Genomic DNA, 25,416 nt, shown 5'->3' with positions numbered 1-25,416 from the left:
TCCATGTAAGATTTATCCCAAGCCACAACCGATATGCAATCAGATTTATTTTTGTCAGAAAAGAAAGTAATAAAACTTGTATTAAAACAGCAATTTGTAAAACATATAAAAAAGCAAAAATCACAGTATAAAATCTGAATTCCTTTTTTTCTCTCTCTCACTTATTCATCCTTAACTTTATTTTTTAACATCCTTGACTTCATTTTTTTTCAGAAGTGGTTGTTACTGTGCTTTTTGTCCCCAAGGCCTACATTAGTTGGTAGTACAAGGTAGAGTGGAAGCAGGAAAGCAGATGAGGAATAATGGAAAATCAGGTTATTTCCACAGTAATCCATTAAAAACAGAAAAAGTGCAACTATTAATACATGCTAAATTTGCACATGCCCATAGGCAGCTGAAAAGTAAATAAATAATGCAATCTGTATTTGTTTCTCCTGTATAATCAGACTACAATTTCTTTGTTTAAACCCATAAATACATTTCCCCCTTAACCCCCCCTATTTTTTTTTCTGGCTTTTTAAACACACATTGACAGTACTGTTTGAAATACAAGTGAACAGCTGGAAAATTATGTTTTTTCTGGTTCGGAATAAAAATTTTGTAGTCACTTACCTTGCAGAGCCTGGAACCTGTTATCATTTGGACACGTCAAAGATCTTTCCAGAATCAGAGATCTGTTCTGTAGGAGTTTCTCTATGAGTTCAAAACCTTCAGGGCCTAGCAGTTCAAATAACTACAAAAAACCCAAAGTTATAAGTCATTATACAAATTAACTTAAATTTATAAATAGGACTGCAATATCTCCACCCCTGTTGACAATGACAAATATTTAACAAATCAATGAATTTCAGCTCCTAGTAATTCAACCCAAAGGGTATCATTTGTAATATTCAACCAGGTTCTCTGTTACAAAAAGGGGAAATTACAGAAAGTTTTCAGCTGGAAATATTTAAAAATCTGTGAATTTTGTCTATTAAGCAAAACTCAATTTCTCTTCAAGATTCTTGCATAAAATTCAACTCTTCTCAAGACTAAACTTTACATGTCTTTCTTTATGGTTAGTTATGTATGCTACAAATGTATTCCTCCCCATTTTATGCAGATAAATCAAGAGAACCAATGCTTCCTCATAAAAGTCGGATAACTAGGAAGCTATTCCCTTCCAGTGAACAAGAGATATAGCCTCCTGCATTTTCACAGTCACATCCTAGAAAAAAGCGCTTCCATCTCCATCTTATCTACAGTTATTTTGTCAAAAATCAAAACATTACAGTAGAGCAGTAAGTTATTGAAACCCATTTTTGATTTCTAATACTGCTTAAAACAAATTTTCTGCATTTTTTTCAATTTCCAAAAACAGAAACAGGGCAGTTTCTCCTTAGTGCTCTTTGAGTTTGCTGCTAATATTATTCATATAACTTCAGGAATCAGGTAAGAATACAAGTTACGGTATACTTTGATGTGATGTTCTACAAAAGAATAAGAGTTCGGCACTGTAGGATACAAGTATTTCTGTTCTAACTATAAAAAGGAGAGAGCGGTCTCTTACTGTCCTGTATTTAATTTTCCAACTCCTTAACAAAGGGTTTTTCTGTGGTTCTCTGTGACTACTGCTCTCTGGGAACACCTTGAAATAACTTTATTTTGCCTCTTCATATATTTGCAAAATTATGAACAGTGCCAACAGCATCAGATCAATGATCCTTTTTTGCAGGCCAATCTGTACTTCATAACATAAGCTGTCATTTAAAAATAAGGGGAAAAAAAAAAGGTGTCACTCCTGGCCCTCAGGGGTTTCTATGAAAAACATAAGGTTTGTGCAAATTAATACAGTGATGGTAGAATTTGTAGAGACTATGAAATAACAGCTCTGAAATATATAAAGTCTTGTATTTCTTTCATTAGAGTAACCAATGATGGAAATTGGAGAAGCAGTCGGCAAAAAAATAAAATAAAAGAATGCAATAAATGTGGACAAATAGAAAATTCTCAGACAGAACTATCAAACTACAAAAATATAGAACAGAGAACTGCCTGTTAGACATCAATTCTGTTGTCAGGGATCTCAAGCTATGATGGATTTCTTTTTGTCCAGCCTTCACTAGCACTGATCATTTTGCATAACTTCTATTTTGCATAGCTATTCACTGTCACTTTACAGCCACATTTTTGCTAATATTATCTAAAGACATAAGGCAACTTTGTTTTTATATTTCAAAAGAAAGTGGCAAATTAGTACTAGTAAACTGAAACAGGTATTTTCCAAGGGAAAACGCTTAAGGCAGGAAGGGAAAAATACTTACAAAAGCATCAAGAAAAGAAGTATATTTGAAATTGCTTAATTGTATAAAGAACTGAATACAAACTTGTCTTAACTTTGCTAATGATTCGTTGACTGTGAAATACCAGCAACACAAGGAAATGAAATGCTTTCAAATTAACTACATCTGGGGTCAAACACTAATTTCTCATCGAGGTAGCAGACACACTGTAAGCACATTCAGACTTACCATGTTGCTCCTCAAAAACCTCTAAACCCCAAACAAACATCAGCACCCCATCAGCACCAGAAGGCAAATAACACATTAGCCCTAAAACATCCAATGTAGACCTTCAGCTCTGCACAAGACTCCAAAGCATTTCTCTCACTGGAAGTCATTAAGAACAAGCTAGAAAAGCAGCATTCAGAAAAGATGGGGTTTGCTAGGGGCATAGATAACACCTTTATTTGGAACAAGGAGCTATTTTTCCCCTCTTGTTTTCCCAATACATTCTGAAAACAAAACCAGCTGTATCAAATTATTTCAACCAATTAGAACAGTAGAACAGTAGAACAGTAGAACCTTAAAAAGAAGCAGTAATGTATTACACAATACCTTCTAGTTCATGGTCAGAGCTGATGAAGCAAAAACACTACTACTCCATCCCCAGCCATCAGAAGAGTACCATATCCTAGTCTCCAGACATCCTACCAGTCAGAGAGAACCAAATCCATGACCGACTCTACAACACTCATGTGGTAAAAGTCTCTCCATTTTGCCCTCTTGATGGGTGAACAGATATTAATTTGCTAGCATCAGTCTGAGAACCGCCTAGATCACCTAAACAGTCTTGCTGCTGTCTGAAAAGGAAGGAGGCTTTCAGAACATTTTAAACAGCTAAGACAGACTGAGTTCGTTGCTCAAGAATGAGGGGAAAAGCATAAGAATACAAACTAGAACCAATAACCAGTTCTTACTGACAAGATGTCTCCCATGCTCACCAGAAGCCAGTCAGAGCTCATGGGAGCAAAACAACCATTGAGAGCTAAACCAGGAAAAGCAGGAGTGCTGAGAGATGGAGTAAGTCAATGAGAGTAAGTCAAAGAGCAAGATCTTTCACCACCTACCACTGATGGTAGAAATAGTCACAATGTCAGAAAAAGTTTAAAAAGAGTAGAAATAACTAAACTTGAGGAATTGCAAGATCAAAATAGTATTTATAATCACATTTTTTCATACTATAGGGGTAATCCACTGCTTCTTCATTAAGGTATTAATAACTATCACAGAATGTTACTGTTTCAAAGAACAATTCTTTACCTTCACATTTTTTGAGACTTACGAAAACATGTCAGGGTCCACACAGAAGGCTTTCTACCATTTCAGAGGAACTCTGACTTCCATTGGAGTTTTTAAGCCTTATTTTCAAAGTAATCAAGAAATGAAATGACCACCTGAATTTCCGTAATGACAGACAACGTTAAAGATCTAAGCAGCAACTGTACCCTATTGTAACTCATGAAAACCAGTGTAAGTTGGAAAGAAAGCACAACTTGTTGGCATCCAGCTCCAATCAAGTGAATACTGTCTGACCACTTCAAAAATAGCACAAAAAAAAAAAATCACTTTTCCATTTTAAGAATTACATCTTTAACATTCATAATCACAGTACCAAACTAATCGCGATCAATAAAGAGTATACATGACTTAAAATCAGCCCCCACAGCTTTATCTTGCTCAAAAGAGAAAAAGATGCCAAAGTGTGCACAAAGTAGCCATCTCACTATTGCTATCAATCTTACACTGGAAAGCACTTACACTTTATGGAGACAGATTGACTGTATAAATCAAGGAGCAGGAAAGAGAAAATTAGGAGCTGTGTTGAACGGTCTTATGCCTAGCAAAACGAATTAAGCCCCAAGGCACAGAAAACAATTGACTGAGAAATAAAGCAGCCTTCTTTTGTCAGGACATATATTTTCTATAGCAGTTTTACTTTTTGATTATATAAATTTAAGTCATCAACATAGACTGGAGTGGCTGAACCAAGTGTAAAAGAGCAAAATCCACAACACACTCCAGTACCTACTAAACGCTGATGTTGTCCTGACCACCACAATGCAGCCTCATGCCAGGATGTTCAGCTGGAGGCACAATGCTCAAATCACTGTTTACTTGAGTTGCTTTGCATGTTGATTTACAAAACACAAACATATTACTTGTCACAGAATACGGTGTCATTTTCTAATGCGCATAACAGGGTATTTAAGGTGATATTTAAGGTGACTGCCCTACTATGCCACAGAACATGCCCATAAAGAATCAAACTCCACAAGCAGCTGTGAAAGAAGAACAGAGTAAGAATTTACAGATAATGTAAAGCTTAAGAAAGTTATGAGGTAAGCTGCTCTTGTACTCTTGTACTCTATGTACTCTTAAGCATCTCCAAGAGATGAAGCACTAACCCTCAATGAGCAGCATTGCTCCTTTGGACAAGTATCTAGTGCACAGATGTTCCTAATAATCACTACAGGAAAGGAAAACTTCTGCAGAGGTTTTACATTGTTGACAAAACAATTTTGGATATATCTTGCCTTGAAACATTCTTCTTCCTCTTCTAGAGAAGAAAAGGCAAAAGAAGAAAACTGGGATGCTCACGTAGCAATTTATGTATCTTAAGAGACAAATTATTACGTTTCATTCCAAATGCAATGTTTTCCATTAATCAAAAGCAGGAGTTAGCAGGGTCATAACCAATCCAGCAGTCTGTGGGATGAAATTCAAGCCTTCAAATGCCAACTAGAATCTTAGAAGAACAGTAAGGCTGAGGACCATATTGATGACAGCCTAATGGTAGCTTATAATGCAGAAACTTCCGGAGCAGCAGAAGTTCATGGAAATATTTTCAACAGTTTTGTAGCATCATACTTATTTCTCACATATCGAACTTCTGCCACTCATCTCAAGTTCTCATTCTAACAAGGGGGCAACAGGGAAATTTATGCTTGAAATAAAGATAGTTAGGTTTGAACGGCAGACATGTTCCTGGCCTGTACTTGAGCCTGTAACTTGAATGCTGTTAATGACTTCACATGATTGACAGAAAAACATTAAACAATGTGTAACACTGCACATAAAACAAAATCCAACAAAAATAACCTCAGACAGATTCTCAGACCAACAGGTACCCAGATCATGACCTTGTCATGACAGCCTGGTAGGAAAAAACATCTTGTTTACAAAATCTGCAAGGGTTCTGACACAGAGAGTGGCACAGGGGCATAACTCTGTGTTCAGTGTACGTGTTAGCATTTAAGAATTGATGTGTTATTATATATTCTGGCCTAAAAAGTCAAAACCCAAGACCCTGAGAGCAGGCAAAGGAATCTGGTGAATGTTCATTGCTGACTTGCTATTAAGTTATAATGAGATAAACTAGACAGCAGGCAACAGTTGGAGAGGCTGTGTGCCAATCACTAGTTTCTTGAATCCCAGCCAAATTATTACATTCCTTGAAGCCAGTAACAGATTGCGTCCAAAAGGCAACCCTGACTGCCTTTGCTACCAAAGGTCCCAGGTGACATCAGCACCTACTCCATAACCATAAAGACATAGCTGAGTGAGATATATGATTACTCATATTCGTTTGAGTGATTTTTGCATTTCATTTTTACGTGCATAGCCTTAATATGTGGAAGAAAGCATATTGAGTAATCAGTCTGGGAACAAAAGGACAAGATGTGTCACATTGCATTAGAAAGGTGTGGCAGGGTCCCCATGCTAATGCTCTCTCCTGAATATATGCTGGTTTCTAAGGAAAGGCAAAACAGGAAAAGGCAAAGAGGCACAGACAACAGTCTTGCATCTAGACAGCAGTCTATCTGCCAGAGCAGCTACAATAAAGAAACTGAACCCCAATCAGACACGACACAGCAAATTTTTTCAAGTAAGGCTCAGCCATAAAAAAGTACATATTTTTTGCTGAACTCACAGTTCAAGATTGAAACAAGATTTTACTCTGAATATTAAATAGCTAATATTCACTTTCAATTCCATAAAGCACAATTTACAAGGATTGTTGGAGGTCCTTAGCGTGACCTCAAATATGAGGCACGCATAGAACTGCGTGCATTACTTTGACATCATAAACTATCTGCCATCATAAGGGCATTTTTCTTGATTTCTACATCTTCCTTGAGGTAGGAAAGGATCCTGTAAATCTCATAAAATATTTTTTTTTTTCCAAATGTACACAAAAATAGACCAGGAAGAGTCTTTGTAGCTTGTTTGAGTCTCAGTATTAGGTAATGCTCTATAGGAGTACATGAAACAGAAAATCAAATTCAGCCAACCAGTGTCTGTCCTCTGAATCTCTTTATTTTTATAGCCTAACAGCTGGTCTGGGTTACGGAGTGCCACCTACACATTTAATTGCTATCCCTGCACTTTGTGGCTTGTTTGCAGATGATACAGCTTTACAAGGCATAGTTTTCAAAAAGCTGTGGAAGAATCATCTCCACAGCATGATCTCAAGTTTCTTCTGTCCTATTAGCTCTTAAACAACTGAAACAACTGCTTCATTAAAAAAATTGTAGGGAAAATAGGACATTTTTCTTGGGCTACAGGCTTACTGCAAAGGTTATCTGGATATAGCACCTAGAATACTGATTAAAAAGATTCAGTAGTAAAAACAAAGACATTAAAGATGGGGGGGGAGGGTGCATGAAAAATTCAACAGAAACTTCATGGATATAATACATATTCTGATTGCTCATTACTATTGTGCTGAAAAGTAAGAGACTATCACCACCTCTAAGAACTACAGATTATAGAAGAATACTTGGTTCAAAAAGAAATCTCAGACATTTTGTCTTTTCATATTTTTTACAGGTTGATTAAAGCAAGATAAGACAGACAAGGCATAATTTCTTAGCATTTTTTTTAATAACAGATACAAGGTGTGTGAGAAAGACATTATCCCCTCAGATCTGCTGTTCTTTTTTCCAAGCTGGCTTTTTTGAATAAGAAGCATAAATAAATACACCTGATAAAACAGGTGTACTCAAAATGCATTCCCGATGGAGGATCAGATATGTCAGAACAATGCACCCCCTGGCAAGCATTTTAACAAGACAAGGAGCACCTGCCTCAGGCAGCCTCCAGTGGAATCAAGTGCCAGCTTCATAAGGATGACTGAGAAGTTACAACTTTTCATCAAAGAGGTCTTAAAGGTCTGACTGTGACATTAGTTAGCTTTGACTTTTTGGATTTTACTATCAGTTGGCAATTAGATGAACACTATTAGCCAAATAAAAATTTAGAAATAGGCAGATTAAAGAAAAGCAGTAAAATTCAAGGAATTCCCCCAATAAAACCTTTGAATTTTGCTCAGATGATAGAAAAAGGCTGAGTAAGGAAGCTGATGGAAAAGTTTTCATATAACATTGTCTTCGGGAAAGGTATTTGCATAAAGATAATGAACTCACAGCAAATTCTTACTCAATATTGAACTTGGGTTTGCTTTTCTCATTACTGCATTCACAGTACAACAAGATATCCTGGAAATCCGATCTTCAGTATCAGGCACGATCTTAGTCCAGAAGTATTAATACAAGGACAATAAAGATATGGCCAATTACTCTTTTTAATACCATCTCTCCTCAGTACATTGGGATTATGCTCTATTTTTATGTATTTCTATATCCATAGATGGCTATACAATTTTACTTCAACTACACACTAGTAAAAATATATGAATTACAGCAAAATAGTATTAAAACATGAAAACAAGTTTTTCAGATGACTCATCCTACAGGTGCCAGGCAAGACTTCTTTTAAATCAAACTATTAGTTTACTATTAGTTTTGATTGCAGGTATCTCTTAGCTTTTGTCTCATATTAAAAAAAAAAATAGCATAATCTGTCACAGCATAATTCTAAACTGTTTGCTGAAAATCTTCCTCCAGGTCCTTGTGCAATGCCTTACTAAAACTGCCTACCTTATCTGAAAAAGAGACAAGCACAAGATCATAAACCTTAGCACATTTTCATAATAGTTTTACATGAAAATAAGTAGGCTGGAAAGATCACCACCATCATCAATGTTTTAAAAGTCATTAATTAGAAACTTAGTTGCACTAATTTTGGAAATTTCAAACACATAGCTACACGGCAACTTCCATCAGCTAATTTAGCCTGAAGACTTCGGCAATTAGAAATAATGTCAAACAGCAGCTACAAACATCAGACGACTGATTTGCCTTATGAAAAGGAAGCCCTGAAGACAAATTTAAATGTAGAAAAACTCCCTGTTATATGATTCCTTAAACTAGTATTTATCTTCAGAAGTATTCTGGGATCAGCTGTTAACGATTTTTAAAGAGAAAAAAAATCCTGATGTCAGCTACTTGCTGCACTTGCAACTTTTCTTACCTGTAGACACAAGGGTAAGAAATTCTGACTTTACCCAGCAAAAAACATACGTTTATAGAATTGATTTCTGTATCAAAATCAAACTTTTTTTTTTTAAGGTTGAGGATTTAAGAAACTTCTAAAATGGCAATGTTTGGTACAGAATTCTTTCCTGAAAAAGATAAAAACCTGCAGGTTTTCTCAAAGGACAGCAATTCCCAAACCTGCCCATTTTGGAAGAAGAACTTGGCTGAGTGTGGATCCGCCATCCCAATGTGTACTGATAGAATTAAACAAAATACCAGAAAACCAAGGAGTTAGTTCATGTTTAACATGAGGTGGATGAGGAAGAGTAGCAAGGGACTCTAATACTGGAAGCTAGTTTTATTAGGATAGTCCAGTCAGAATTTTAATGCCCTCTTCCAGACCCAGAAAGAGCTGAAAGGCCTCGCAACTTTGTGAAGACAACCAGCCCCAGACTGCAAACCCCAGCACCCTGGGTGGACACAGGTACAAGTGGGTGAGAAGGAAACCAGGCAAGTCTTCGTGAAACATAGCCTTTTGTATTATTTAAGGAGTTTGTAGGAAAAAAAAGCTTCAGCAGGGGGAAGATTTTTAGCCTAGCTTTCCAAGGAAACCAGGCCTACCACCACATCGTTGTGCGTTTAGCAGTGTGTGAATTAACAAGCAAGTGTTAAGCCTTTTCAGTAGCTTCCAGATTTAACAGAGAGACACAAGTGTTCGGGACCAGTTGCAGAGATGGATCTGAACGACTGCTCTTTGTGTCTCCTGCTCTTATCTTCTGGGAGGCTGCAGCGTGAGCACAGTGGCATTAGCACAATTCAGTGAGCCCACCAGCACAGCACCAGCACAAACTCTTCGTCAGCCAGCAAAGCTGCAGCCCTTGCGGTGCTGCAGACACCAGGCAACACCGAGCAGGACATCTGGCTCTGTCACTTCTGCAGCTCAAGCAGCTGTGGGTTTGGGATTTCTTTGTGGGGTTTCCCCCCTTCCTGCTTTCCATAAAATGATTTGGAGGAAAGTGATTTTGTCCCTAATTAATGAGAGCCTTAATGTTTCAGCTACCATCTGTGGCAATGGATTTACCATCTGTAGGATGGAAGAAGTCCTGTCAGAGACGGATTGGTGAAGGAAAAGAAGAAAACAGCTCAAATGTTATAGAAACATAAGTTTTTAATGTTGTTTAAACAGATCTTAAAATGGTTTTTCTGTGCTTTTGCAAAGTCACTGCTTCTCCTTCCCGACATCCCCTGCAAAGAACCCTTATGCAGGAATGTCCTGGGAAGATATCCTGAGGTCTTCTCATTGGCCTTTGTTAACCCCTTTCTATTGGCTATTAACTCTTTACCTGATTGGGTTTTTCTGTAGTACCCTGACTCTGTAATTGGTTCTTTTTTAATCCCCCTGAAAGCCATATAAGCCCCCAGCCCCATAATAAATCCCTCTTTTGTCCGTCCCTCAGCGTGGTTTGTGTGAGCTTCTTACGGGCTCATAGAGCTGCGTGCTAGAGGGGCAGGCTGGAAGAGCATTACACCTCCAGAGAACGGCTTAACACCCAAGACCTGAAGGTGCCTCCTCCAAATCAGCTGTCATAGCCATCTGACTGCATTTCTTGCAGAACTTATAGTTCTTATGTCTCCACGTGGATGTGAAAAGAATTCAGCATCAAAGAAATTAAAATGGGAAAAGTTCCACCAGCTACAGATTGCCTTGCTCCAAAAAAAGATCTTATTAAGTTTAATGATATATTGAAAGTGATTCAAAAGTTATCATTAATAGATCAAGCCTCATACCAACTCAAAGATGCAATAAGCTTTCTCTCAGTACAAAACTGAAGTAAAGGAGTTGACAGGAAAGAGGAAAAGTTACTGAAAGGATGGACAGCAACCAGCTCTCAGCACCAGGATGAAACCTAACATCTCATGGCTCTCCTTGTGGCTCTTTCATAATTTTTTAAGTTTCATCCCCATTCCATTTGGTTTCTTATGATGGGAGACAGCATTGTTCTTTTTTCACAAAAAGACAAAGTGTCCTGTCATCTGTGGGGTTTCAACAGTCCATGGGCAACAACAAAGCAGTATACTTCCAATTAAGGCCACAACCAAAAAAGGAGAAAACTGTATCAAAAATAACAGGATTATTTTCTCTATATGAAAGAGGAGCAGATAAGCTCTATGGTCAAGAATAATGAGACTCAAGCTTTGTGTTGTCTGTATATAAAACTCTTCGTAACTGTAATAAAATTACAAAGAAAATACAAGCTTGAAAAGCCAGTCTCATGCCAAGTTATAGGCTTTGATGATAAGATAAAACACCACAGGGGTGATCCACATATGCCTGTACCTTCCCAAAATGGATACTGCTTTTATGAACTAGGTAATGGGGAATAAGCTTTGTGATATGTTAATGTGTTAGGGCTAGAAAGTCATTTTACTGAACAAAAGGAAGTGCCACCTTGACATTTAAAACCAAATGTTTTATGAGACAAGTTGCTTTGACATGAAAATTTCTGTCATATGAGGGTACACACACAAGAACTAAAATATGTTATAAAGTTGTAATTTCATGGTACATTAGGAAAAATGAAGATTAAGTTACATCAACATAGTATCATATGCCAAGTTTTCACATTGTGTTGCATATACATAGCAATGAACATTTAAATTAGCTGGTTTTAAGTCAAAATGAATGTTAAACTGTAGGGTTTTGAGCTGTTCTCTCAAAGGAGCTTCACAGCAAGAGCTACTCCACTTCCTCATTGATTACCAAGAAATAATTACTAAGGACAACTTGAATTTTCTACTATGCAAACAATTTCCTATAGTCAACTTGTGTGTGATAGTTATTAAGAGACAAACCTACAAAATTAACTTTTTAGTGAACAGTTACATGAAAGTAATGCAATTGCAACAGAAATTCAGTCTTGATTTTCCTTGACAAAAGTCTTCTAAATTGTCCAAAGACTAAAGAGAAGCCACACTGCTTTCAGAGAAGTTTGGAGATTAAATTTTGGATGACTTCAGGAAGAACATAAGCAAATAATGACAGAATAGCAAGTATTGAAAATTACTATTTTAAAAAACCTATCCTGGCTAGGAGCAGTTCCTTGTCTTTATTATGCTCCAGATACTTGGAAAAACTACTACATATTGTTCTTCCGTGTTTTCTAGCAAACCTCTTAACTCTGATACTGAAGCTCAGAATTCATAATCATTTGTAAACATTCTGACAAGGATCCTAGATAAGTTTCCTAAATTTACAGCTAACTTTATGATCATTGGTAGATTAGTAACAACTACTATAGGGCTGACTTAAGAGTTCTCCAGGAGCAAATGATGAACATTTCTGGAAGTCAGATAAGTACTTTATTTCAAAAATAAGCCATTTATAACTTTTCAAGTGCCCTATGGTTTTCAGATAACATTTTAACTGTTACTTCAGACTTTGTTCAATATTGCAAAAAGAAGACACCAAGTGAACAGTGCAGGGGTGGGTGGTGGTTCAATAATAATGAAAAACTATTACTAGTACTAGAAAATATGTAACAGGTACAGGGACATACAAATACCACCCGAGACAATTTCCATTACTAAAGAGCACTGGTAGTCTAGCTATAGTCTACATAAAACTGGATATTGAATATTTATTGAAATAATAGTAATCTACTTTTGATTCTTCGTGGCTGCTTAAAGCCCTCGAAGGCAACTAAATATCCATGTCCAAATGGAGCAATTAGATAACTTAAAATGTCCTGAAGAATGTCTCACAAGGAGTAGACGATTTCTCTGTGTGGTACAGTTCTGAGAGTTGATGCTCATACACATTTCTTTGATTATTGCAAAAGCAATGACAGAACTGGAAACACTTGCCTAAAATCTGAAAGTTAACTGAAACACTTGGTGAGATTGTTCCTTGCTAAGATGAATAGCCAATATTTACAAAACTTTTGTTTTATGGTGTCAGTCTATTGCTCCCTCCCTCCCTCCAAGTGCCTTTTCCTGCAAACCACAGTCTGCTGGTGCACTCCTCCCACACTAATGTTTGTACTACAGCTATGTCTTTGCATCAAGCCAGACTGGCAACTAGTTTTTCGTATTTCATTTCCTCAGTTTTCCATGTTTTATTTCACATGCTACCTTCTACAAGATGGACTTCCTGTGAACCCTTTCCCAATTATTTTTAGCATGTTCTATATATAGTAATGATGAAGTCATCTTCTGAAAATGCTTTCCCTTTCAGTAGGCATTCTATTTGAACACATTCTCCACTCAAGATCAACTAAGAAATGCAGTTGCAATACTGAAAGTATCTGGCAGTGCTTACAATGAAGATCTTTAATGTCTTTAAAATGAGATACAAACATAGAGATGTTGATGTCTTTGACATATGTTCAGTCACAATAAAATTCATTAGTTCTGGTTATTTTTTTTTTTAATTTAAATATGTTTTCAGTATCTGCATTTTTTATAAAGAATGCCAGTTGAAGTAGCATGTCAAGATATTTAACATTTAATTTGGTTAGACTAAAAAGAGCCAGTGGACTCTTCATTCTAGAATTTCACTTGTGAATTCCACTCAGCTAGCTTCTGCAGTTTTGTTTTGTCCTCTAATTAACATTAATAACAAAAGGTTTAATGATGACTTCTATGTAACAAGATAAAGTGCCATGATTTTTTGCTATTCTTACAGGTAGCATCCACAAAGCTAATCTCCATAAATGTAGCACTTCAATAAATGTTGCTGAGTAAAACAAGATAGTGATACATAACAATATACTTGATGTATGGTATTCATACTATATTTAATACAAGTAATAATATATAGTAATACAAGATGTTGAAGCACAGCATGCTTTTGTTGACTTTCTGCAGAGTCCATGCCTATATCCAGCATGGTACTAACATGGTAAGTTTAGGGGCCTGGAGAACCTCTGCACCATGAGAGAAACACAGTCCTGAGACAGTCAGTTTTGACATCAAATATCCAAGATTTTCTCTGTATTAATGCATATTTGAAAGCTGTTTCCCAACACCTCTTATCTCATTATAATACGTAACTAAAGTAATAAATAAGATAGCTTATTTTAAAAAAAAAAAAAAGTTTATGCTTTAAACCAAGCTGTTTAGGCAAAGTTTTTATCACAAAACTCCCATAATGTAATCTATTTTGCATTTTGAAAAAAACCTTGCAGTATAACTACTCTCTATTCACACGAGTATTCAGTGTTTGTTAAATGGCTTATGTAGTTATTACCACATCTGCTTATATCAGTTGTTCAAGACTATTTCATTAACAGTGTAAAACCCAGTAGATTATCTACTCTTTACTGTTTTAAGCAGTTTAACCTGTGAGTGTGTAACCAGATATCCAGTTCCTCTGTAGGAAAGTCTCATAAAAATGCCACAGCACCATAAAATCTTTCAAGTGGCAAAAATTTCCCAAGCAACATAGAAATACATGTTAGTGCAATTTTATTTCATATCAGTGCTATTTTGCTGCCTGTGCATGCAAAATATCAGTTATACATGGTTCAGAAATCACCTTTGTAAAATAAGATAAAAATGTAAGCACAGATTAAGACAAATAGTAAAAACAAAATGTTTTTGAAATCAAGGTAAAATCTCCAAAGGATTTTAATAATGTCAGTATTTTTGGCATTCCTAGAGATTTTTTGGTTTGTACTTACACATATTTAATAATAATTTAAAAATATATTCAATTTGGCTATTTCTTCCACTTTGGACAACAACATCAGCCATTTCACTACTGACTTCAGTCTCTGGCCAATTTAATTTTCTCATTCCCTAACAACCTGTACTGTTTACTTATGCTTCAGTACATTATGCTATTTACTATATTTCAAAAAGTGTTTCCCACTAAGTTTTCTAAAAATTATGTATTGAGTCTACTTAATATTAGCATCAAGTTCTGCCAAATTTCATTTTGACATCAAAGTTGTCTTTCTCCACTAATAGTGGCTTCATGAAAACTGTGCAGGGAAAAAGCCTTGTGCTGGGGGTCTCACAGCATCTTTGGTTCTGCTTCAGATGAGTTAGAAAAGCTGCAGCTGGGAGTCCTATACCTGAAGAGAAGAGCAGCAGCTTACACAGAAAAGCCAAGCTTTAGCTTTGACAGGGAACAAAGAACCCTCTGGGAGCAATGAAGCACACACAATTAGACTGATGTGCCGAGCTAGTGACAGGTTAAACTGAGTTTCCAATAGCAGAGCATTCATGTTTGGTACTTGGAAGAGCCAAGCCTTTGCAAAGTCCAACATTCAGCATTCTACAAAGCAGCAAGAAGCTGACACTTCAGATCTTATTTTGCTTAAAGTAAATGTCTACTTTTATACCTGCACACTGCACTTTTCTGATGGTGAAGGTCAGCTTACAGCTGGGGGAATGGCTACACAGAACATGCAAACAAGTTCCATCTGCCCTCTGTGCCAAACAAAGTGCTGGGCAAATATTGAGCCAGAGCCCATTGAGCCGTGCACAGACAGTGCATCCTGGTTCTTGAAAGCACCTCTGTTTAGAGTCTGCACAGTATGCCAGAAGAATGATCTCAAAACTAGCGCCTGAGTGTCACCAAAGTCTGCCAAAAAATGAAATGCTGAAGTACTGTTCACAGTCAGTACTATAATGTGAACTGTGAAGAGTTCAGAGCTCTTAATATAAATTATATATTCAGACTGTTCAGGGAATCACTCTCAGTACAGACCTGAGAATTACTAAACTGAATTCAGGTTTAGAATTATAAGCTAAGTATTTCTGAGGTCATCAAATTTCTGGATACTAATAGTGAGAACAAAACATTTGTAAATGTAACACTAAAGTTCTGAATACTCTTGAAAGCAATGAGCAAGAAGCAAAGAGAGAACAGTGTCTGCAGTGTTTGCTACTGACAAACAACATGCTAAGCCACTACTAGGAAACAAAATCTACATACATTTTCTTAGTCTTATTCTAAAATAACATATGTTGTCAATGTTGTATATGCTCTTCCATTCCTTTACCTGAAAGAATGAATAAGTATGTGCAGTCTTTAGGAATTCAAAAATTCTTTTCTAGCTGGTTTGCATTATGAGCTCTAAAATACGCTCTTCCTTGTTGAACTGTATTTCAGTGTCATTTCACAGTGTTACTTTTGTCTTAGCTTACACATAGGAAAAAATTTAAACATTCACATAAACAATGTCAGGCTTTTAAAGGGTATTAGAAATTTAGTCACGTGAATTAAGACTATATGTTATTTTCTCTTAAAAGAATAATGACCATTACAGATTCCAGTTTAACGTAGAAAACTAAATGAATTATTGCAGATCAGGACAACAAATGTCTGTTATTTAGATAGATACTTAATTTAGGAGACCAATTTAACACCTCTGAAATTGAGGTCACTTTAAAACCTAATTGAGATTACTTCCAACACAAGGACTATTTATTTCCTGTATACCATAATTCATTAATTAAGTTACACATAAGGTTAAAATTTAAGTACTTAAAAGGCACACTCCACTTACTTATTATGAGATTCTACTAACTACGAACTTGTTACAAACAAGAAGCTTTTTAACTAAAAAAAAGAACATATTAGGTTAAGGGATTGATTCTATTGTAAGAAATCCATCACAGAAAATGAAGACTTAATACAGAATTAGGAGTAAATATTGCAGAAGTATTTTCTGCAGTTACTTCTATTTTTTCAATTCAAATGACATAAACACAGAATGGCTGGGGTTGGAAGAAACATCTCGAAATGACCTCGTCTCCAGGGTTGGAGATTCCACAACCTCTTAAGCAAACTGTTCTGTGTCTGACCATGCTCACACTGACACCAAATGTTATGTCTACATGGAACATTCTGTAATCCAATTTATGTCCCCTGCCCGTAGTCCTGCCATTAGGTATAACCAAGTCTGGCTCCATTTTCTTCACTCCCTCACCATCAGATCTGATCAGATTCTCCAGACTTCCCTTCTCCAGGCTGAATAACCCCAGCATTCTCAGTCTCTTCTTGTATGTCAGATGCTCAAGTCCCGTCACCATCCCAGTGGCCCTTCCCTGGACTCAGTCCAATATGTCCATACTGGACACTGCTCTACATCTTTCAGATTTTATTTGTTCATCCTGCTACTCAAAGCAGTGCAATAAAATGCATAAGAGTGCGATGTTAATTAAAAAAGCCTAACATTTAAGTAGTAACTACAGATAGTTTTCATAGCTTTTCCTCTGTGTTTGCTCTCCATTCTATAAGCAAACTGAAACAAGTATACCTATCAATAAAATACTATTAACAATAAGGTGAAAAGAAATGAGACTGCATGTATTTTCCAGTTTAAAAGGCAAGTACTGATCAAAGTCTGCCTAGACACGCCTTTCGTCATGATCAGCCTACCATGTAAACATCAACATTTTTTTAAATAAAACTTTTTAAAATTCAGGATGTGTACATATATTGTTCAAATAAGAGCAGACAGCATCAGATAAAGTAAGTTATGCTAATCCAAGAACTGTGGGGCTTTTTGAAAGATAATCATGATAGGGGAAGGTAATATTTACCCAGCCTCACAACATACACTTTTCCTTGCACGCACTGTGAAACATTAAGTAGAGTTTTTCCCACAAAAAACCCCACTAAACATAACAGTGAACATTATACAGAAAAATTTAAGGGGTCTTATCTCCTTTATCAACCCATCAGGTTTTAGAGTAACATACTACTGAATATATATATGTATATCAGAAAATAATTCAACAGTCAATATTCCAAAAAAAAAAAAAAAAAAGACAAAAAACCACAGAGACTTTCTGTGTTTTAAAAAAAAAGTGCATACTTTTATAGTACCCATGAAACATACGATAAAAAGCTTTCTTGGAAAACAAAAAGTCAAACGTAACTGAAGGGCTAAAGGGTGTAAGAGTATTACCTGTTGACTGTTGAATTCTATAGTTTCCATTCTGATCAAAAGTAACAACACTGACCAGTCCCAGTCTACTCTGAACGATGTGCCCTATGACTTGCAAACTGCAGCATAAAGCTGTTATTTCTATTGCCAAATCTGTGCATTATGTTTTGGTTTAGACATGAAGAAACTGTAAAAAAAACCCAAAACATCGCTGCAGGCTGAAGGGTACACTTTAAGAAATAAAACTTAGTTTTCAAATAAAACAAAACACACTGAAATCCAAGAATCTTACTGAGTTTAACAAGGGCAAGCGTACTCTAGGAGTGCAGCACTGGCTGGGATCTATCCATGTGGGGATCAGACCTGTGGAAAGGGAGTTGGGGGTCCTGGTGAGCAACAAGCTCAACATGAGTGAAGAGTGGGCTGCTACAGCAAAGAAAGTCAATGGGATGTTGCGTTGCATCAACAAGGGCATCACCAGCAAGAGAAAATGAAATCATTTTCCCACTCTACTCAGTGCTTGTCAGCCACACTTGGAATACTGTGTTCAGATTTGGTCCTCTCTATACAAAAAAGATGTGAGTAGGCTGGAAAGGGTCCAGAGAAAGGCCACAAAGATGAATCCAAGGACTGGGAAGCCTGCCATGAGAGGAAAGGCTGAGAGAATTGGTTTGTAGAGCCTTGAGAAACAAAGGCTTAGAGGAGGCCTTATCATCATGTTCTAGCAGTTAGCAGGTGCCTTGCAAAGAAGATAGAGACTATCTCTTTAGAAGGAGTCACATGGAAAAGACAGGGCAATAAGTACAAGTTACTGCTGGGGAGATTTTAATTGGACACAAGAGGAAAAATGAGAACAATCGGTCACCAGAATAATTTTTCCAGGGACGTGATGGATTCCTCAACACTGAACACTTAAGATTCAGGTGGGCAGCGTGCTGAGACACTTTGTCTAGGCCGTGCTTTTGCCATGAAAGGTTGGACCAAATGATTCTTGAAGTCCCTTCCAACCTCATATTCCACGATTCTTTGTAATGGCTCATATCCCTGCATCAGGAAGCAATTTTAGCTTATTTTCCTTTGAAAGTCGCCAGGCATGTTTTCCATTTTGAGTGTCCTGGATCAGCTAACTTCACTATCTAGGTCCGTTACTGTAGCACAAATTTCCCTTTTGAAAGGAAAATTTTGACTCTTCACAGTTACTGACAATACTTCAATCCAGTTCAATATTAAAATTCAAATTTTTCTATGGTTAAAAAAATTATTTTGGATATAAAGATAAAGCAGTTAAAGAGAAAAGTGCATGGATATAAAAATAATCACATCGAAGCTAGAAACAAAATACAGCTCACTGTTCAGGCAAATTGAATGCAATGTAATCTTTCATAAATTTTCAGAAACTGACAGATGAAACTGTCGGTCAGGGATCACACATCTACAAGTGCAATAACACCGTGGATAAGAAAAATATAAATATGATTAGAGGTGAGTTAGAAGGATTTTGCAAAGAATGAAAAAGACATTCAGGTAACTGGAAAATGGTATAAACATAGCATGGGCTTACTAATGATACATCACTTGGTCTAACACTTCATTAATGTAGAAAATGAACAAATAGCAGTTGTCTCACATCTGGACTTCATTTAAAACATTGCAATTTTTCCACATGAGGACTTGTTAAATTTGTGAAGATAAGCGTTAGTAGAAGAATTAAAAGTTGGCAAGGAACTTCCTGAAGGGTAAATGAAAAGAAAGGCAGTGTTTAAAAGGCACAGCATCATCTGGAAAAGAAGGTACAAGCACAGTTCTTTGATGCTCATTTTTAAAAATGCTTTGGAAAAAAACCAAAAAAAGGACAACTGTAGCACAGGGAAAGTAATCATACAACCAGCCTTGAATAAAGTCAAAAAGCAGAAAACAAGTTCATTTTAAACACCCAAGCAACAAGACTGAGGCAGTCTTCAGGGAAGAAGCTGGGACTAATTTTCTCACCTTCTTTTATTAATGAGTCTTCCTCAGTTTAAGATATTGTATCACTGACAGAAAATTTCCCTTCTACATTCTGTGAACATTTAAACAGAGTTTGCTTTCCTTTACTTCTGTACTTCTTTTGCAAAATGCTGGTGGCAGACACAGAGGAGCTTCCTGCCAGTTCACTGAATTGACAAATTAGTTAAGTTCCCCTTGTTCTTGATCCCATGAGCATTTACAGGTTCGACCAACAAAGCATCTTGGCAGACATTTGTGGTGGGATTAAGATAAAGCAACAGAAACACTGTAGATGAACTCATGTGGAAAAAAAAAAATCATTATTTTGCTAGCAGTGACAAAGGCAGCTAAAAACCAGTTACAGGCAGAAGCCTGAGAGACAACAGAGCTCCACTTAGAAGAGGCTGGAGAGTCTAAAAGTCTGTTGCTACATCAAGCATTCAGAGTACGCTACAATGAAAAAAACCAATAATAAAAAAAAACTGTTAACTTCCATTCTGAAATAAGTATAGAAAAAAATGAATTTCAGTAATGAAGCAATAACCTTTTGGCTCTAATGATGATTATATTACTGGATGGATCTAATAAGGAATACATACAGGAAGAGGCACTGCCCAATTCATGACCTCTTTTTTCATCATATAAAACCTATATTCCACAACTTGGACTTTTCTGATTTCAGGTCTACTTTGATTTGAAATGAATGTTTTTCACCCTTGAAGGAATGACTGAGGACCTTCAAACTCCACATTACTACCCTTTGGCCTCTTACTGTATGTCAGGTTATGACATACATACAGCTTACGACAACAAGGAAGAAAACTTATCTTACATTTTTGGTGAGTGAGTGATGAATACTGAATTATTGTTAGAAATTAAATAAAAAGGAATGTTTTTTCACACCACAACAGTTGGTAATACAGCTGGACTGTATTTAACTGATAGAACCTCTGGATGATGTAGTTCCAAGTACATGTATATGTTAACCTTTTAATGCAGAGAGCTGGAAAACAGTCACAACTATAAAGCAGACAAAAAGAGCCTACACAATAAGTGCCTTGTGTCTTATTATATGGTAAATAAATGTATCGTGTGTAGAGATAAGTAAATACATGTATTATTACGTAATATTGAAACTACTACTTACAATGTAATTTTCTGGAAACAGTCCTGCTGTTTCACATCTTAGCCTAGTGTTCTAGTCATTTACACATTTAACATGTTTTTGTCTGGGAAACACCATTTAATCGAATACACTGAATGACATTAATATTTTTAATTTTATTTGGGCAAAGTTCTTTCCTTGTCCCAAGATGAATAGAATAAACAATTTTTCATAATGTATGCTGTATTAATTAGATCTTAACACAATTCTGATTGAACTTCCTTTTTTTCCTCCGGTTACTTTATCTCTACAGGAAATTTTTTGTTATGATAATGTACATCTGCCTTAGTGTAAAAACAGACAGGTATTTCCAAAATAAAATTCAGAAAAATTTTGCAGATAAACTACAAGAGTTCACAGAAGAAAGAGACGCCCTCTAAGAATAGCATGGTGTAATCAAACAGGAATAATAAACCCTTCTAACTTTTTCCGAGTTGCCCTGGGAGGTGATAGGTGGAAAAGCTGCTAAAATGCTCTCAAGATGACTCTACTCTTCACTCTGAAAGCATCATATATTAGAAACTGAGCGCTCAACTTGAGAAATACACTGCATATTAAGTTTTAATAAAAAACCACAGGAGTCATTGGCCGAACTCTGTAATTGGCCATCCGCTTTTTCTTCCTGTTTTTAAATAATGGTCTTGTTAACACATCATTATCATCTTATATTCATCAACAAAATCTGAGACACTGCGAAAAGTGTGTAGCTGTCATTTAGCTTTACTAGAACTTATGTCCCAAATGAAAAGTCATGCCCTAAACACTTAAAAAATAAATTATAACTCCTTCATCACTCCAATCATAAGAATCAATTTTCCTCTAATTAAAAGTCACCACTGATATGCCAGATAAAACAAACAATCCCAAAGGAAGAGTGGAATGTTCTTAAACAGTAGAAACAAAATACTTCTTCTACCTTGCCAACCACTTTAAACATAAGCTACATGCTGCTGGAGAAAGCAACTGATTTCAATTCCTTGTAGAGTTCATTAAGTAGATAAAAACCTAAATAGCATACATGTGTGCCTATATATACACTAAACAACCCCAAAAAACAACCAGGATGGCATCCCCAAAATGATATAAAATGTTTGTATTCTAAATGTGGTCTGGAATCTCAGTAAAGTTTGCTCAAGGATCAAATGAAATTGCCATACAGAAGTCCACTCACCAATATCCTCACCACCAGCATGTTCTTTTCTTGTTTAATAATAAACAAACAGTGGTATTTTATATTTAAAATATAAAAATGTGTTTTACAGATCTGGATTCTTATCTAAAAGAATTATCCTTTCGTATCGATAGTTCTTTTTTTTCTTTATAAAGAAAAAAAAAATTTCACAGAGCATAGACACTTTAGCATGTATGCATCCCCCCAAGCAATGTAAGATTTTCAGTATGCATGATCAACCACATACTTGTTATACCATCTCATACAGCAAACCTATGACCTAGTTCTAGAAATGGGTTATCTTCAGGTTTAAAAGTACCATCTGTTCTTAACGATGGCACCAACAAAATTGCTGTAATAAAAAAAAAAAAAAAATCCCTAAATAATAGTAAAATCCAAAGCCCAGAAGAAATTTTCAAGCCATGACTATGCTTACAGAGAGCACAATACAAATGCCAGCTAGCCTTTAACAAAAGGTGATCAGGTTCAAATTTGCCTTACTCCCTCCTCGACCCCCACATTGCACAATGAACAATGAAATAAGACTGTTGCAAGGAAAGGTAACATAGGGACCAAAATAAGGAGAATGGGGAGATCTTTGGGGTTTTTTATTTTTATTTCTTATTACTAATTGCTTTTAACAATTCAAAATAAGATATAGTTTTCAGACACTCCAAGGAAAGAATCCTTCTTCTCTCTAGTGACTCGTATAAAAGAAACTTGCTGAATAATCTTCAGTTTGCTGGCACACAATTTTTTCATATTATCAAATTAAAACTGTAAAACCATCAAAAGAGAAATTTTGCCAAGAATTCTTTGCTCCAAAAACTAATGGAAAGGAAGCCTTTAATGGTGACCTACATAAAAACTGATAGCTTGAACTTTCTGCCAATTGATTTCGCAATCCATTATGATCATAAAGTTGTGAAATAAAAATAAGGTTATTCCTTCTTGCTTCAAGTGAAAGGTTTTGAGCCTTTCCTTTAACAAATTTTACAAAGTAAACTTAGGCATTAAGTAGGTATTATGTAGAAATATGGAATTATAAACTTCAGGTCCCTATTACAAATGAAGATACTCTTTTTGTGTTTCATTTGACATTCAAGTTTCTTTATCCAATTTCCTTATCCAAGACCTGTTCAGTCTTCTATTTTCACATGTTCTCCTTCGTTGTATTCAACCACCCAAAATATGAAACTGTTTGCAGACATGGATTAAAGTGTTATTTTTCAAATATATTTCAATGCAGTAGAAATTAGATCAGCTTCCACTTATATTTAGGATCTCAAGAATATTTTCTGTAAGAAAATATTCATATGCAGAATGCAGCTCAAAGGGCAGCCAAAATGAGTTCTACTGATTACCAAACAAAACAATAATATGGTTTCAGCAATTATATCACTATGCATTAGATATCCATACATAGTTATTTAAATATAAAATGAAATACTCTATCTCTTAATGTTTTTTGTAAGAATAAAATCTGCAACTGTGATGGCAAAAATCCTGAAAATTTTCACTACAATGTATTTCACTACTCTTTATTCCTACCATCAGTTCTATTTCAGTAGCAAATTTTAAAATTTAAAGTCTTTCTGAAAAGTCAGTTTTGTACTAGATGTTTTCAGGGAAGGAAAGCAGGGCAAGTTAGGAAGAATAAAGCAAACATAACAGAAAAGTGTACAGGAAAAAAAAATTAGCAAATTGCAGGAATTCTTTCCCAACTCCATTCAAAACAAGTTCTCCCTTGCCTAGACTATCTTATGCACACACCTGGAAAACCTCTTCACCAGCCTTTAATCATGCTTTTTCCCCTTTCTTTTACTATGCTTATCCTACAACTCCAGTAACTGTTCCCTCTCCCTCAAGCCTTCTCTGCCATTCTTGTAAAAAACCCAGCCATCCTCTTTCCTTATTCAAAGAAACAGACGTGATATGACAAAGTTTTAAAGTAGCACCACCTGTGCAGCCTTCCAGCTGAAGGCTCTGAACACTGGAGATGAAACCTGCCCAAGGAATTTACTTCAGTTTGACTTTGTAAGTTCCTCACACTTTTACAGGCAGCCTAAATTGGCTTCTGCTTAAAAAGAAAAGTAGGGAGAAGCTGAGTAAATGGCCAAAAAAAAAAAAAGTAATAGCCTGCCCAATACAAGGGAAAAGGAGGCTATTCACATAAAACTCATGCTGCATCCGTCTTTTGTCCGGTAAAACATGATGTTGACATGTGATTTCTCAAGCCAAATTTTAAAAAAAAAAAAAAGCACAGATGATACTTGGATAAAGTATATTGACATAGACTAATGTGAAATAATTGTATATTTCTGTAGCATTCAAATAAACACAGTCTGGTTAATATGCTACTGTACCTCATTTTGCAGTTCATCGCCACTTTTGGTAGAAGCAAGGATCTCATACAACGTACAGCAGAGGTCTTCTGTTGTTGGCCCTCCAGGGTGACCCCCTTGAGATTCCTTCAGGTACTTTCCAACTTCACACCATAAAAAAGAATCATCTACTTTTTCCGAAGACTTGAGATCAGATTTCTCATCACAGTAATTCCGTAAGTGATTCAGCTGGTTATTCAGAAATTTGTTATAATCTAAGCTTATATTTTTCTGCGCATCAGCCTCACCATTCACAGGCAGCTCTTCAGAGTGATCCAAATCATGCATATCAAATGAAAACACTATATTTTTACCAAAGAACACTCTATTGTCACCATTTTGCTCTTCACCCATCTGCATGAGGGCTGTAAGCTGTTCTTCAGTGAAGTGAGAAGCAATCCGAGATGTGGCATCACAAGCTGCAGTAGCAGACGATGATGGAAATGGCCCAAACATCTGCTTGATCACCTTTGTCTCATCATGGCCAACACATTCTTTCCCTTGAAATGTCTTAAAAAGAAAAACAGCTCCACTTTCAATTGCTTCTTGTCCATTTTCAGCTCCAACTGTTAACAAAACCAAATGTAACTTTACACACTTCATACTGATACTTTTTCATTACCTATAACATAACTGTATTTCAATTTCTTGCTGCAAGTCTCATCAGCAGAGATATCAAAAGAAGACCATAACAAGTAACAATTGTTGCAAGGTACGGAACTATAAAAGGTATATGACAATAAGGTAACTGTCTTCATTATATTTCTACATCCTAAAAATTCATATTAAGAATTATCAATGCTTTCTTATTTTTCCGAGCTGGAGAAAAAAACTTGCCAGAGGTCTTAAACTCACAATAGTATATTTATGAGCTCTTTAACGGTAACAAATTTCCTCTTTGTCTCACTATTTATTCACCGCTTAGTCTGAATATTCATAACACACAAAATATACAGAACTCAGCTGGGAATTACTGAATTCTTGTAGTAATTCCCAGTAGAATTACTACAGAGTGTTTGTTGGTTAGAAAAATTACTCAAAATAATTACAGCAAATAAATACATTAATTTAGATTTCTAACTACAAAACATCATATTATGCAAATAATA

The 25,416-nt window shown here is 36.0% G+C and overlaps 1 protein-coding gene across 2 annotated transcripts in view; it reads right to left on the bottom strand.

Moving 5' to 3' along the window:
* The window catches only part of ASCC3 (activating signal cointegrator 1 complex subunit 3), a 259,967-nt gene that overhangs the window by 213,165 nt on the left and 21,386 nt on the right, over nucleotides 1-25,416 (bottom strand). For both annotated transcript variants that reach the window (XM_050316537.1, XM_050316536.1), the window contains exons 4-5: nucleotides 24,290-24,873; nucleotides 613-733 (exon numbers count right to left, since the gene is read on the bottom strand). In XM_050316537.1, coding sequence (XP_050172494.1) covers nucleotides 613-733; nucleotides 24,290-24,873 — 705 coding nt within the window. The remainder of the gene's footprint in view (nucleotides 1-612; nucleotides 734-24,289; nucleotides 24,874-25,416) is intronic.

The sequence above is a fragment of the Myiozetetes cayanensis genome, unplaced genomic scaffold (assembly GCF_022539395.1).
Source record: "Myiozetetes cayanensis isolate MyiCay16 unplaced genomic scaffold, myiCay2020 scf2-11, whole genome shotgun sequence".
Taxonomy (NCBI): Eukaryota; Metazoa; Chordata; class Aves; order Passeriformes; family Tyrannidae; genus Myiozetetes; species Myiozetetes cayanensis.
This window is presented reverse-complemented; position numbering and strand designations above follow the sequence as displayed.